Source organism: Myotis nattereri, assembly GCF_964212035.1.
Source record: "Myotis nattereri genome assembly, chromosome: 2".
NCBI classification, from domain to species: Eukaryota; Metazoa; Chordata; class Mammalia; order Chiroptera; family Vespertilionidae; genus Myotis; species Myotis nattereri.
Genome location: NC_138076.1, coordinates 164,166,967 through 164,178,653, shown reverse-complemented (window position 1 = coordinate 164,178,653; position 11,687 = coordinate 164,166,967). Strand labels below are relative to the sequence as shown.

Genomic DNA, 11,687 nt, shown 5'->3' with positions numbered 1-11,687 from the left:
CGGTTTGGCTCAATGGATAGAGTGTCGGACTGCGGACTCAAGGGTCCCAGGTTCGATTCCGGTCAAGGGCATGTGCCTTGGTTGCGGGCACATCCCCAATGGGAGATGTGCAGGAGGCGGCTGGTTGATGTTTCTCTCTCATCAATGTTTCTAACTCTCTATCCCTCTCCCTTCCTCTCTGTAAAAAAAAAATCAATAAAATATTAAAAAAAAAAAACCTACTGCAATAGTGTAATGTAAGTTCTCTCTCTGGGAATCTATGTGTCTATCTTTCTGATTATTTGATTAAACTCTCCTCCTTCTCCAGGAAGTCTTCCTTGCTTAGCTCCTCCATTCTGATCACTTCTCAGCATTGCTGCACTGGGCTGCCATTCCCTGATTTGTATAAATGTGTGGCTTTGCATGTGTATTCATATCTCCTATCAGTCTGACCTCACCGCCAGAGAAGGCTGTTCTGGTCTGCCTCTAGCCTCCCAGAAGGTTTGTGCACGTGTGCTAGGTGGGGTACACTATCATTATGGGGTGGGCCATTTGGAGAGATTGACACACTGGCAGGAGTGCAGCTCTGACATTAATCGAGGGCAATTTATTGAATATACGGCAGATATTCAGTCATGACTCATACAAAGGAGGAACTGGGTGTTGCCATTCTTAGAAATATTTACATCAAAGGCCATGGCTTCTGGGCTGGGAGGTACCACCAGAAACAGATCAAGATTCCCTCGCCAAACACAACTCATAGCAAGAAGAACTGAGTCAGAAACTACAGCAGGACACAGCCCAGAGAGAAGACCAAAGATAAATCACAGCGCTTGACTAAAAGAGTCATGAATTTGACATTCCCTTTGTTAAACAGGCAGTGTTGTGCCATGGAAAGAACACAGACCCTCGGGTCAGCCTGATCTGGCTCATCTCCAGACCCTGGCACTTAGTGAGTGATGGAGACAAGTTCTGCAGCCTCTCAGAGAATGAGTCTTCTCATCTGTCCCAAGGATGCTGACTGCATCTTGCAGGAGGGATGAAAATGAAAGGCAAAGCATGTAGGGAGCTTGGCAGGTAGTAGGTTCTTGACATGTGGAAGTAGCTATTACTGATAATAAAGGTAGTGGGTGGGTGGTGGGTGGCAGAAGATCCCCAGTTCTCCTTCATTTGGCCCTGTGACTATGGGCACAGCTGCTGTCTGAGACTATACACATTTTCTCCTGCTTAATAGAGTGGTTCTGCAAAGACCTTTTCCCCTCCCTGCTGACTCTTCTCCATCCTCTCCCTCTCCTTCCTCTCCTCTCTCTGTAGGGATGATCATAGCTAAGACCGAGAAGATAATTACAGCCAAGACCCCTGCCAGTTAAAGGCAGCAAAGAAAACGAGAAGTCACAAAATGCACACAAGACCTGAGGAAACAGGGAGGTGACGGTTCCAATCAGAATTTGACAGTGAGACAAGCCATGGTTCAATGGCCCAGGGTTCTAGGCCTCGGGGTGGAGGATTGGGGTGTGGCAGGTGTCTTCAGGCAGGGCATGGGCAAGGGCATCTCTTCTCTGAGGTACTGAAGCAAGGGGCCATGTGGCTCATCGAGTGTCTTTCCTGGCTGGGGCACTGACTGGGATGCTCTTGCCTTGAGAGTCCTTGGGTTCTGTCCCTGGTGCCCCTCTGGTCCTGGTCTGCTCACTCCAGGTGCTGCCAGAGCTTCCCGCCGCACTGCTGGCACCAAGGGTGGTACTGGCGGAGGAGCCGAGGTGGTAGCTGCCTGCACTGCTGATGACAGCTGAGGAGGCAGAGCCAAGAGCAGGAAAGGAGTTCAGTGGAGTCCGTCAGCAGGTGAGCCATCCCCCTTAGTCCCACAGCAGCCCTCAGCATCAAGAAACACCACAAAGATGAAGCGAGACCCTCTGGTGAGCCCAGCATGGTATGAGGTGAGGGCCACTCAGGACAGACATGCTCCCTGCCCTCCTGGAGAGTCTCAGACCACTGGCTCCCAAGGCCATATTCTCGACCCTTTCTCTCAATGATGATGCCCAGGGGAAAGCTAGGGAGGACTGGGGTGGGCATTACTTCATTCACTGCTTCCATGGGACAAAAGGGGACTAGGTTTCCTTTGAAGCCAGAGAAGCTTCACAAGACATTTCCAGAAACTCCAAGCTAGGAGGAGACAGTGAGTGGAGAAGGAGCATCACCTTATCCTAGAGTCCCCGCCTTCCCATCCAACCAGGATCCCCACCCAACCCAGCTCTCAGGGATACTCACAGATGCTCACAGAGGACGGATTCTCACCGGACATTCTGAAGGACAGAAAGTTAGAGGAGAAAACCTCAGGGGGTGTGTCTAGATTCAGCTAAGCCTTAGCGGGCTCGTGCTTTTATGTGTATGTTGTTTTAATTCAACCTTATAACAACCCATAAGATGCAGCTCATAATCCTCATTTTATAGATGAGAAAATAGAGACCTGGGGACAGTAGTGATTTACCAGAACCAAACAGCTGTAAGTGGCAAAGCTAGCAATTAAACCCAGGTCTCTCTGACCCCACTGGCTCTTTCCACAGCACCACCAACCACCTGTGCTTCGTGGTGCTCCCAACTGACCTTCCCTTACAGGAGGCTTCCAAATGGCCCTCATCCTAGCGGAGAACCACCCACAGCCCCTTCTCCCTTGGCACCTTTGCCCCCTCACCGGCACTCCTCGCCCTCTAGCAGCTTGCGGTAGGTGGCGATCTCCATATCCAGGGCCAGCTTCAGGCTCATGAGCTCCTGGTACTCGCGCAGCATCCGAGCCAGCTCCTCCTTGCCCTGGTGCAGGGCAGCCTCCAGCTCGTCCAGCTTGGCCCGGGCATCCTTCAGGGCGCTGTCCCCCTTCTGCTCGGCATTGGCGATGGCCATCTCCAGGTTGGCACACTGAAAGGAAAAAATGGGGAGATCTTCAGAACACAACAAACTTTTTAGATCTTAAAGGTTAGGTAGCATAACCCCCTCACTTTACAGATGAGGCCCAAGTGACAAAAGGGAATAGCTGCAGAGCCAACACCAGAAGCTGGGTCTCCCCTACTTTCTGTTGCAGATGGATATTTAAAGTTGTGAAAAGCTGTCAGAGTGGTTGCCTTTCAGGAATGCAAACTTTTCAATGTTGGAAAAGTTGTCTAAGGGCTGGGGTCGAAGCCACCAATGGCTGTAGGTTCCACGTATGCCAGGTCCAGAGAATTGTGCTGAGACCCAGCCAGGATGCCTCTAAGGATCAAATAACACACCAGTTGCCACTGTGATAGGATTTCTGCCTGTAGGACAGCTCTCATTGGAGACCCGTTCTACCATTTAGCAATAAGAGTGAGCACTCCGTGAGGATGGTCTGTCTATCAGTGGTTCTCAACCTTCCTAATGCCGTGACCCTTTAATACAGTTCCTCATGTTGTGGTGACCCCCAATTTCATTGTTACAAATTGAACATAATTAAAGCATAGTGATCAATCACAAAAACAATATGTAATTATATATGTGTTTTCTGATGGTCTTAGGCGACCCCTGTGAAAGGGTCGTTCGACCCCCAGAGGGGTCTCGACCCACAGGTTGAGAACCGCTAATCTAGACGGTCCCCAAGTCTGGCCTGAAATTAGGCCTATGGCCTCAGAAACTGGGCTCTGATGAACATCTGGCAGCCTTGTGATGACAGGTTCTAACGGAGGAGGAACAGTCCGTGGAGCCTGTGCCTGGTGTGGAAGGTTGTGAGGTGTGGGGAGGAGCGCGGGCTCTGGTCTTTCAGTTTGGCAAGCCTGTCACTAGCAGAGTTGACCTGGTTCTCTGGGGAGAACACAGGAAGGATTTGCCACCCCTTAAAATCATCTTCCCACTGACACAGTGCTTAAGGTTTGCTGCTTCCAAGTAAGACAGGATCCTTCCGGTGAAATAGAAACGGTACTTCGGCATAGGACAGGGGACCCGGAGGGCTTCATCTGCTGTCAATCTCACTCAGCCACCATGAACCTGTCCCACCCTGAGGGGCCCTGAATGCACACCCCACACATCCCACCTGTATTGTGTGTCTAGTGGGAGGAAGAGGCATGGGGGCTGCCCTCAGAGGGTCACACTTGAAGGAGGCATGGGCCAGGTTCATTGCACACAGAAAAAATCTGAGAAAGAGGGGAAAGGAAGGAAAAAACCTGGATTCTAATCCTGGCTCTATTAATAACCAGCTGGGGTCCTGGCTGGGTAGCACAGTTGATTGGAGTGTCATCCTGCTATGACAAGGTTGCAGATTTGATCCCCGGTCAGGGCACAAACAAGAATCAACCAATGAATGCATAAATAAATAGAACAGCAAATCATTGTTTCTCTCTCTCTCTCTCTCTCTCTCTCTCTCTCTCTCTCTCTCTCTCACACACACACACACACACACACACACACACACACACACACACACAGCAATCAATAAAAATTTTTTTAAAAAAATAACAAGTTGGGGATCCTGGATAAGTCACTTCCCTCTCCAGCCCAGGAGTCAGATGAAATAAGCTCAAGGCTCCTCCCAATTCTGAGCAGGTGCCTGCTCTGACAGTGGGTGGGAAGGAGGGAGAGAGGATGGCTGAGGAGCTCCTAAGCCCAGGTGGGGGAGATTTGCTTTTTACTGAAGGGTGGGCTCCAATTTGTCCACTGCAGAGGGTGAGATTGACCCTGGTGTTCTCTGTGTGGTTGCTGCCCACCTGCTTCCTCACATTGACAGTCTCACAGCGGATCCTCTGCACGAGCCGGTTCAGCTCTGACATCTCGTTCTTGGTCTTCTTAAGGTCGTCGCCGTGCCGGCCAGCTGCCAGCTGCAGCTCCTGGATCTGGTTTCCCAGAGATAGGAAGTTGGTGATAAGACAGGACTGCTCAATCCATTCAAGGTAGGAGAAGGGTCCCAAGGAAACATTTCCACCCCTGAAACGAGCCAGGGGAGGTGGCTCCAGAGCAGAAGGTGATGGAGACAGGACCTGAGCATCCTTCTAGCTGTTTGGTGATGGTTCTGACCAAGAAGTCCACCTGCTTCTCTAAGCAGAACCTGTTTGCTGGGCCTAACCTCCCTTCTCATCACCCTGCATACAGTCTTGGGTTGGATAAAGGAAAAGGCAGTTCGTATTATTTGTTAAGCACTTCCAAAATATAAGAAGAGCTCTGACTCTTTCCACTCATTTAGTACTTCTATGTAGAGGCATCTTTTAAAAGCTAGGTTCTATTCAGGTTCAGGTTCAGGTTCTGTTCAGCTATGAACAGGATAGGAGAGAGGTCCCTGCTCACATGAACCATACATTGTCCTGCAGCCCTTTCATGTGGACAGGAAGCCGAGGACAGCACATATCCCTGGGGTGATGTGATTTGGGGCACAGGACTTGTAGCTCAAATCTTTCCCTCTCCCCTTGGCCAGTTCTTCAGAGAATAGGGGCTGATGTGGCTATGGATGGAGAAAGTGAACCTGTATCCTTGCTGTTCTTGGGCTTTAATGACTGTGAAAAGGAGTGCTAGAACTGACAGGAGTGAGCGCTGAGAGCCCAGGTAAGTCTCTTCTCAGTGACAGCCCCAAGGGTTTTACTCCAAAGCATAGCTCCTCTTACTTATAAGGCACCTAGAACTCTCCTCTCTCCTCTTGGAAGCCCTCCCTCACTGATCAGAAAAGAGCTCCTGGCCTTTTTGCCCTCGGAACGCCACCACCACGGTGGTTGACAAGAATGAGCGCCTTATGCAAGGCAACAAAAAGGGAGCCAAGAAAAAAGTGGTTGATCTATTTTCTAAGAAAAATTGGTATGATGTGAAAGCACCAGCTATATTCAATATAAGAATATTGGGAAAACACTAGTCACAAGAACTCAAGGAACCCAAATCGCATCTGATGGTATCAAGGGTCGTGTTTTTGAAGTGGCACTAGCTGATCTGCAGAATGATGAATTTGCATTTAGAAAATTGAAGCTAATTACTGAGAATGTTCAGGACAAAAACTGCCTGACTAATTTCCACGGAATGGCTCTTACCCGTGACAAAATATGTTCCATGGTCAATAAATGGCAAGCCATGATTGAAGCGCGTGTTGATGTCAAGACTACCAGTGAGTGTTTGCTTCATCTATTCTGTGTTGGTTTTACTAAACACAACAATCAGATTAGGAAGACCTATTATGCACAGGATAGACAGGTCCACCAAATCTGGAAGAAGATGATGGAATTCATGACCCAAGAGGTGCAAAAGACTTAAAAGAAGGGGTCAATTAATTTGAGATAGCATTGGAAAAGACAGAAAAGACTTGACAATCTATTTATCCTCTCCATGATGTCTTTGTTAGAAAGTCAAATTCTGAAGAAGCCCAAGTTTGGATTGTAAAAACTTATGGAACTTCATGGTGAAGGCAGAAGTTCTGGAAAAGCTACTGGGGATGAGCCAAGTGTTAAAGTTGATTGAGCTGATAGATGTAAGTTCCCCCTCCAAGGATCTATTTAAAATTCAGACTTTTAATGTGACAAATAAAAAAATCCTATTAGTTATTTTTTTAAATGAAAGAAAATAGCTCTAGGCTTCCTCTTCTTCATATCTGCCCACCCCAGCTCACCCATATGCACTGTGCTTTATATCTGTTACACTCCTTCTGCTCCGTGGCAACATGTCCTACCTCCTAGAAATACCTTTGTTTTATAACAAGAACAGCTCACTTTTTTCTTCCACCAGAGGATTGCCTATCCTCTGTTGGATATGCCCATCCATGCCATTTTTAAAAAATTATCTTTGATAATGGCCTCTGCCAATGATTCTTTTTGGGTAGAATGTCGTTAAGCCATTGGTAATAACCCCTTTTTCATTCAGCATATCTCCAAAGATATTTCTCCCATTCACTGGTGGAGGTGTACCTTCCCAAGAAAGAAGGGGCTGGTGGAGAAAGGAGATCCCCACCCCAGTGCCCACCTTGCTCTGGTACAAGGCCTCAGCCTCGGCCTTGCTCTTCAGGGCAATCTTTTCATAGTGGGCGCGGACCTCAGCAATGATGCTGTCCAAGTTCAGGTCCCGGTTGTTGTCCATGGACAGGATAATGGAGGTCTCACTGGCATGAGTCTGGATCTGGGCTATCTCCTAAGTTGAGAAGTGAGGACAGAGTCAGGGTCCCCCAACTTCTCTCCTGTGCTCATCAGTCTCTAGGCCTGCAGCCCTGGATGAACGGGCTAAGGTGGAGGCAGGAAGTACCTGATGGAGATCTGTCTGTGGAGCCGAGGGAGAAGGCTCACAGGAGCAGGACACCCCCTGTACCCCCCAAGGCTCCCCCCTCCACTACACAGGCAACAGGTAGTGGGAGAAATTTCCTATGATTTACAGACACAAGAATTTTTGCTTTAGCAGGACTTCATGGGGTCATTTTTTTTTCTGCCTGTGAGCAAGGTCACTTTATAGGCTCAGATGAGATCATCTCCTGTGTCTATGGGCTCTGGGGACCAGGATTCTACACTGTCATGGTCTCCCAGTGCAGGGTCTTGCACTTTTCCATCAAAACAGCCTTCATACTGTTTATCCTAAATCCCTCCTATTGGCATCTCCCTGGAAGAGCCAGATGATATTCTCAGCTGGAGAGAGGTGGGATGGGGAAGGGGAGGAATGTCCTTACCGCATCGTACAGACACTTGAGGAACTTGATGTCTTTTTCCAGAGAGTCCACTTTGGCCTGGAGCTCCACCTTGACCATGTAGGCTGCATCTGCATCCTGCCAAGAGGCACCAAAGCCATTGGTCAATACAAGCCCCCTCCCATCAGCTGTCTTATCCCTGCCCCTGTGTTTTGCCCACAAAGGAAAACACATTGATGAATACAATCCCTCGATATTGCTTTTCTCTCAGACTCACTGAATCTCTGGGAATAGGAAAAGGAGAATGAGGCCTACTCCTTCTCTGCTACACCTGGAGAAAACAAAGCCCAGGGAGGTGGGGTGAGTTTCTTCAAGTCACACAGGAAGGCTGAACTGAACCAAAGTTTCCCAGTTCCCAGACCAGAAGTCTCTCCTGCCTGACTCTGTCCATTTCCTGGATGTACGCCCTGTCTCTTCAATTTGCTGGAGACCAGAACTATATATGATTCCATCCCCATTCAGGCACCAGCCCCTCCCCCAAGAGACCTGGGCTGAAATACTGAGCAGAGTTGGTTAGGATGGGGTGTAAGAGAGACCAGAGTCCTTAGGCTCTTCTCTCTCTTACCTTCTTGAGCACCACAAACTCATTCTCAGCTGCTGTGCGCCGATTAATCTCCACCTCATACCTGTGGGCCAGGAAAGAAGATAGCAGAGGCCTCAGTCCCAACAGCCAAGTAGCCTTGTCTTCCCTCTGACTGAGCAAGTGCTCAGGATATAGAGTCCCCACAAGCTCTCCTAAAGGTGAGCAGTGCAGAAGCTGGTGGTGGCAGTGCTATGTCCCTGAGTTACCTCATCTACATTCCACTTGCTGGAAAATATTCAGGTGTCTATTATGCTCCCCAAACTGGCCACTGAACCAGTCAGGGAATCAATGAGCATAGGAACTTTTCCTATCAACCAGATAGGAAGTTATCAAACAGGGTCTTTCCCCCACAACCAGAGAAGGGGTGTGAGCACTGACCCTGGTGCTTGCTCCTTTCCCTCCTAAAGTGGCTCAAAAATTGGCTGAGCCCAGGAGCTTCTGGGAACATGACCCATGATCTTTGGTGGTACCTGCTCACCTCTTCTTGTAGTCCTCCACCAGGACCCGCATGCTCTTCAGCTCTGAGTCCAGCCTCACCCTGTCCCCCGACAGCGTCTCCAGCTGCTTCCGTAGGGTGCTGATGTAGCCCTCCAGGATGGGCTCCAGGTTCTTCTGACAGTTGCTCAGGTCCAGCTGCTGCAACAACTCCCACTTGGTCTCCAGCACCTGGTTCTGCTGTTCCAAGAACCGCACCTGCAACCATAATAAATGCTATCATGTCCCATGGACTTACACCATTGACTCCCCAGGTTATGTAGATTTTTCCTAAAGTCATTTGACTCAAGTCCTGACTCTACTCATGAAATTCCATATAAAATAGACCCTTTGCATGCTCATTCCACAGCCTTCTGGACAAAATCAGTCACTGAAAAAGGTGAGTCCATAGCTTTCTTCTGTCACCTGAGCCAGCACCCAGGAGATGCTCTTCCTTGTGTCTGTACATGTTTCTTCTGTACCATGAGCCCTTCCCCTAAATAATGCTGAGTCTGTTAACCCTTTGTCTTCTTTAAAGAGCTGGAGGTTCATCCACCATCCTTCAGAAAACCATCACTTCTTTCTCATGGTTTCTAAATGGCTACCCTTTACCCAGTTTCCCACCCTTCTCTGTAAAATCCCCAAAGAGAGCAATACATACATTTATTTCTTTGTGCTACCTAGCTTCCAGGCCTGTTTTCTCTGTTATGATCAGGGAGTCCTTCTAGGGTCCAGCTGCCACCTTTCCATTTGCAATGCCCTGTCCACTCCCAGGCAGCAGGAACCACTCATATCTTACTCAACTGTCTTATCCTCCTCCTATGAGACCTACCTTATCGATGAAGGAGGCAAACTTATTGTTCAGCGCCTTGATCTGTTCTCGCTCCTGGGCACGTACTTTCTGGATCTTGGGGTCCAGCTCCACATTGAGGGGTGCTAGGAGGCTCTTGTTGACAGTGACCTGGTGGATGCCCCCAGGTAGGCACATGGATGGGCACACAGGCCCCAGGGCAACACTACCGAACATGCTGCCAGCAAAGCCAGGGGCCCGGCCTCCTCCATACCCAGAGCCAGGCCAGAAGCTATAACCTCCAGTCCGAACATCACCACCAGCCACGTGGAGGGAACTACATCCATCCCCTCTGAGACTGTAGAGGCTCCGACTGCCGAAGCCGGCCCCAGCTCCTTTGCCAGCCCCGTGGTGAGAAGCCACACTGCCCACAGCCTTCCTCAGCACCACTGCCGAGTACCCACTGAAGCCACGCTTGTCACCACCAGACTTGATGCTCAGTTGCCGACTCATGATGGGAGAGAGGGAGTTGACAGAGCTGGAGAACAGCAGTCACCAACAGATAGAGAACACGAAGGGACACCCACAGCTCTGGCTCCTTTTATCCTGCCGAGCCCTGGACACCGGAAAAGGGCGTCTCTCCACCGTATCCTTTCCTCCTGCTAAAGGGCCAGGGGCCATGGGCAATTTGTGGAACAGAGATCGCAAGCCCTTTGCTGCAACAAAGCACCTCTGATAGCGAGCAGAATATGCTGCCCTTGCAGACTGGAGGGGTCTAATAGACGTTTATCTGTGCTCCTAATTAGGGACCTGCAGAGTTATCCCCTTCACAGATCTCCTACCTTCACTTTTCCTGTGCTGCCTCCCTCTAGCTTATCTATTACCAAGGAGCAGGGGAAAGGCCTGCTTTGTCCACGGGGGTTCATCCCAAACCCCCAGGTTCCTCCCCAGAGGCCCCATCTCCCTATAATCTGATCTTATTGAGGAGCTGGGATGTCCATGCTGAGGATGAAGAGACTGGAAAAGGACATGGTGGGTCTTCAAAGATCTGGACCCAAGAAAAAAGTCCCAGGGGCCACTCTAAGGACCACAGCTGTCCAGCAATGGAACAGACATCAGGAAAATAGTGGAAATGACTGTATGGCCCCCAGCAGTGGTGCTGTCTGGGGCTTTCTGTCCTGGGCAGGGCCTAGGTAGTGGATATTGCCTTTTCAACAGTGAGAACCTTTCCAGGGAACTGGCGGTTCTTCCACCGAATTTTTTCTCCTGGACAGGGTAAGCTCTTCCATTCTAGGATGTCGGGCCATAGAGCAGCCTCAGGAGCTGGGACATTCGCTCTTCTCTCTCTGGGGATAACATCTGTCCTCGCACTCCCTAGGGAAACACTCCATGCCCAGTGTCCAAGGTACAGAAGACCCTGAGGCTCACTCCTGGGTTCAGGGTGGGCTGTTCTGCTAGTTTCCTGATCACTTTAGGAAGCCACTCAATCTTAGATCAGAAAAGCCAGTTCTTTACAATAAAGTTCAGGTAGTCCTAGGAAAGGGCGGTGATACGTTAAAAATGCTAAAAATTATTTCAAAAACAGGCACCTGGTAGCTGCCCTAATGCAGGACTCTGACCACTTCTATAACTAAATTGGGGAGCCTGGAGCCATTGGGATAGCCAGAGGGTAGTAGACAACTGCTGTGGCTGCTGGAGAAGGGAAAGGGGGAGACAGTGAGCTGGGCACCAGGATGCCTATACGCCTGGCTGCCTCAGAGGGTTTTCCCTTTATCGTGTTCTCCTCTCAGCCCAGAGGCAGCGGTGGAAGCTCCTTCTCCAGGAACCCTGCCTCTCAACCTTCCTGGCAGGGCCGAGCATGAGAGAGCATGCGAGGGCATAACTGAAGTGGGTTCTTGCACTTTTCTAAACCAGATTGTGTGTGAGCCTGATGTTCTGAATATCAACAAACTATAGTGAGTCCCTTGACTGGGAATGACTAATGTATGGCTCCAGCCCTCAAGGAACCTGAAAATCAATGAACAGAATTCATAAAAAGAACTTAAATCTGGGGCCAAAACGCCAGAATAACAGGAAAGAATTGTGAACAGGGATTAGAGGTGTGCAGGGGAGGAGGGGCTAATTGTGATTGGCATTTTAGGGGTCTCCAGAAGGCCAGTTTTATACCCCCAACAGTACCCATCACAGGGGCTGGCTCCGAGTAGCCACTCCCAGGCAGGGGT

At 49.6% G+C, this 11,687-nt stretch overlaps 1 protein-coding gene and 1 pseudogene across 2 annotated transcripts; one reads left to right on the top strand and one right to left on the bottom strand.

The window, feature by feature from the left end:
- Positions 1–1,568: 1,568 nt before the first annotated feature.
- LOC308512676 (keratin, type II cytoskeletal 74-like) lies at positions 1,569–9,978 on the bottom strand (the record flags this gene model as incomplete). The annotated part of the gene is made up of 9 exons (XM_081082274.1): positions 1,569–1,765; positions 2,245–2,279; positions 2,669–2,889; positions 4,686–4,811; positions 6,910–7,074; positions 7,601–7,696; positions 8,184–8,244; positions 8,680–8,894; positions 9,508–9,978. The coding sequence occupies 9 exons, from the start codon at positions 9,976–9,978 to the stop codon at positions 1,569–1,571; spliced, it is 1,587 nt and encodes a 528-aa protein (XP_080938400.1).
- LOC308512263 (40S ribosomal protein S3a-like) lies at positions 5,699–6,411 on the top strand (annotated as a pseudogene). The gene has a single exon. The product of its transcript is annotated as a 40S ribosomal protein S3a-like (transcript).
- Positions 9,979–11,687: the final 1,709 nt, after the last annotated feature.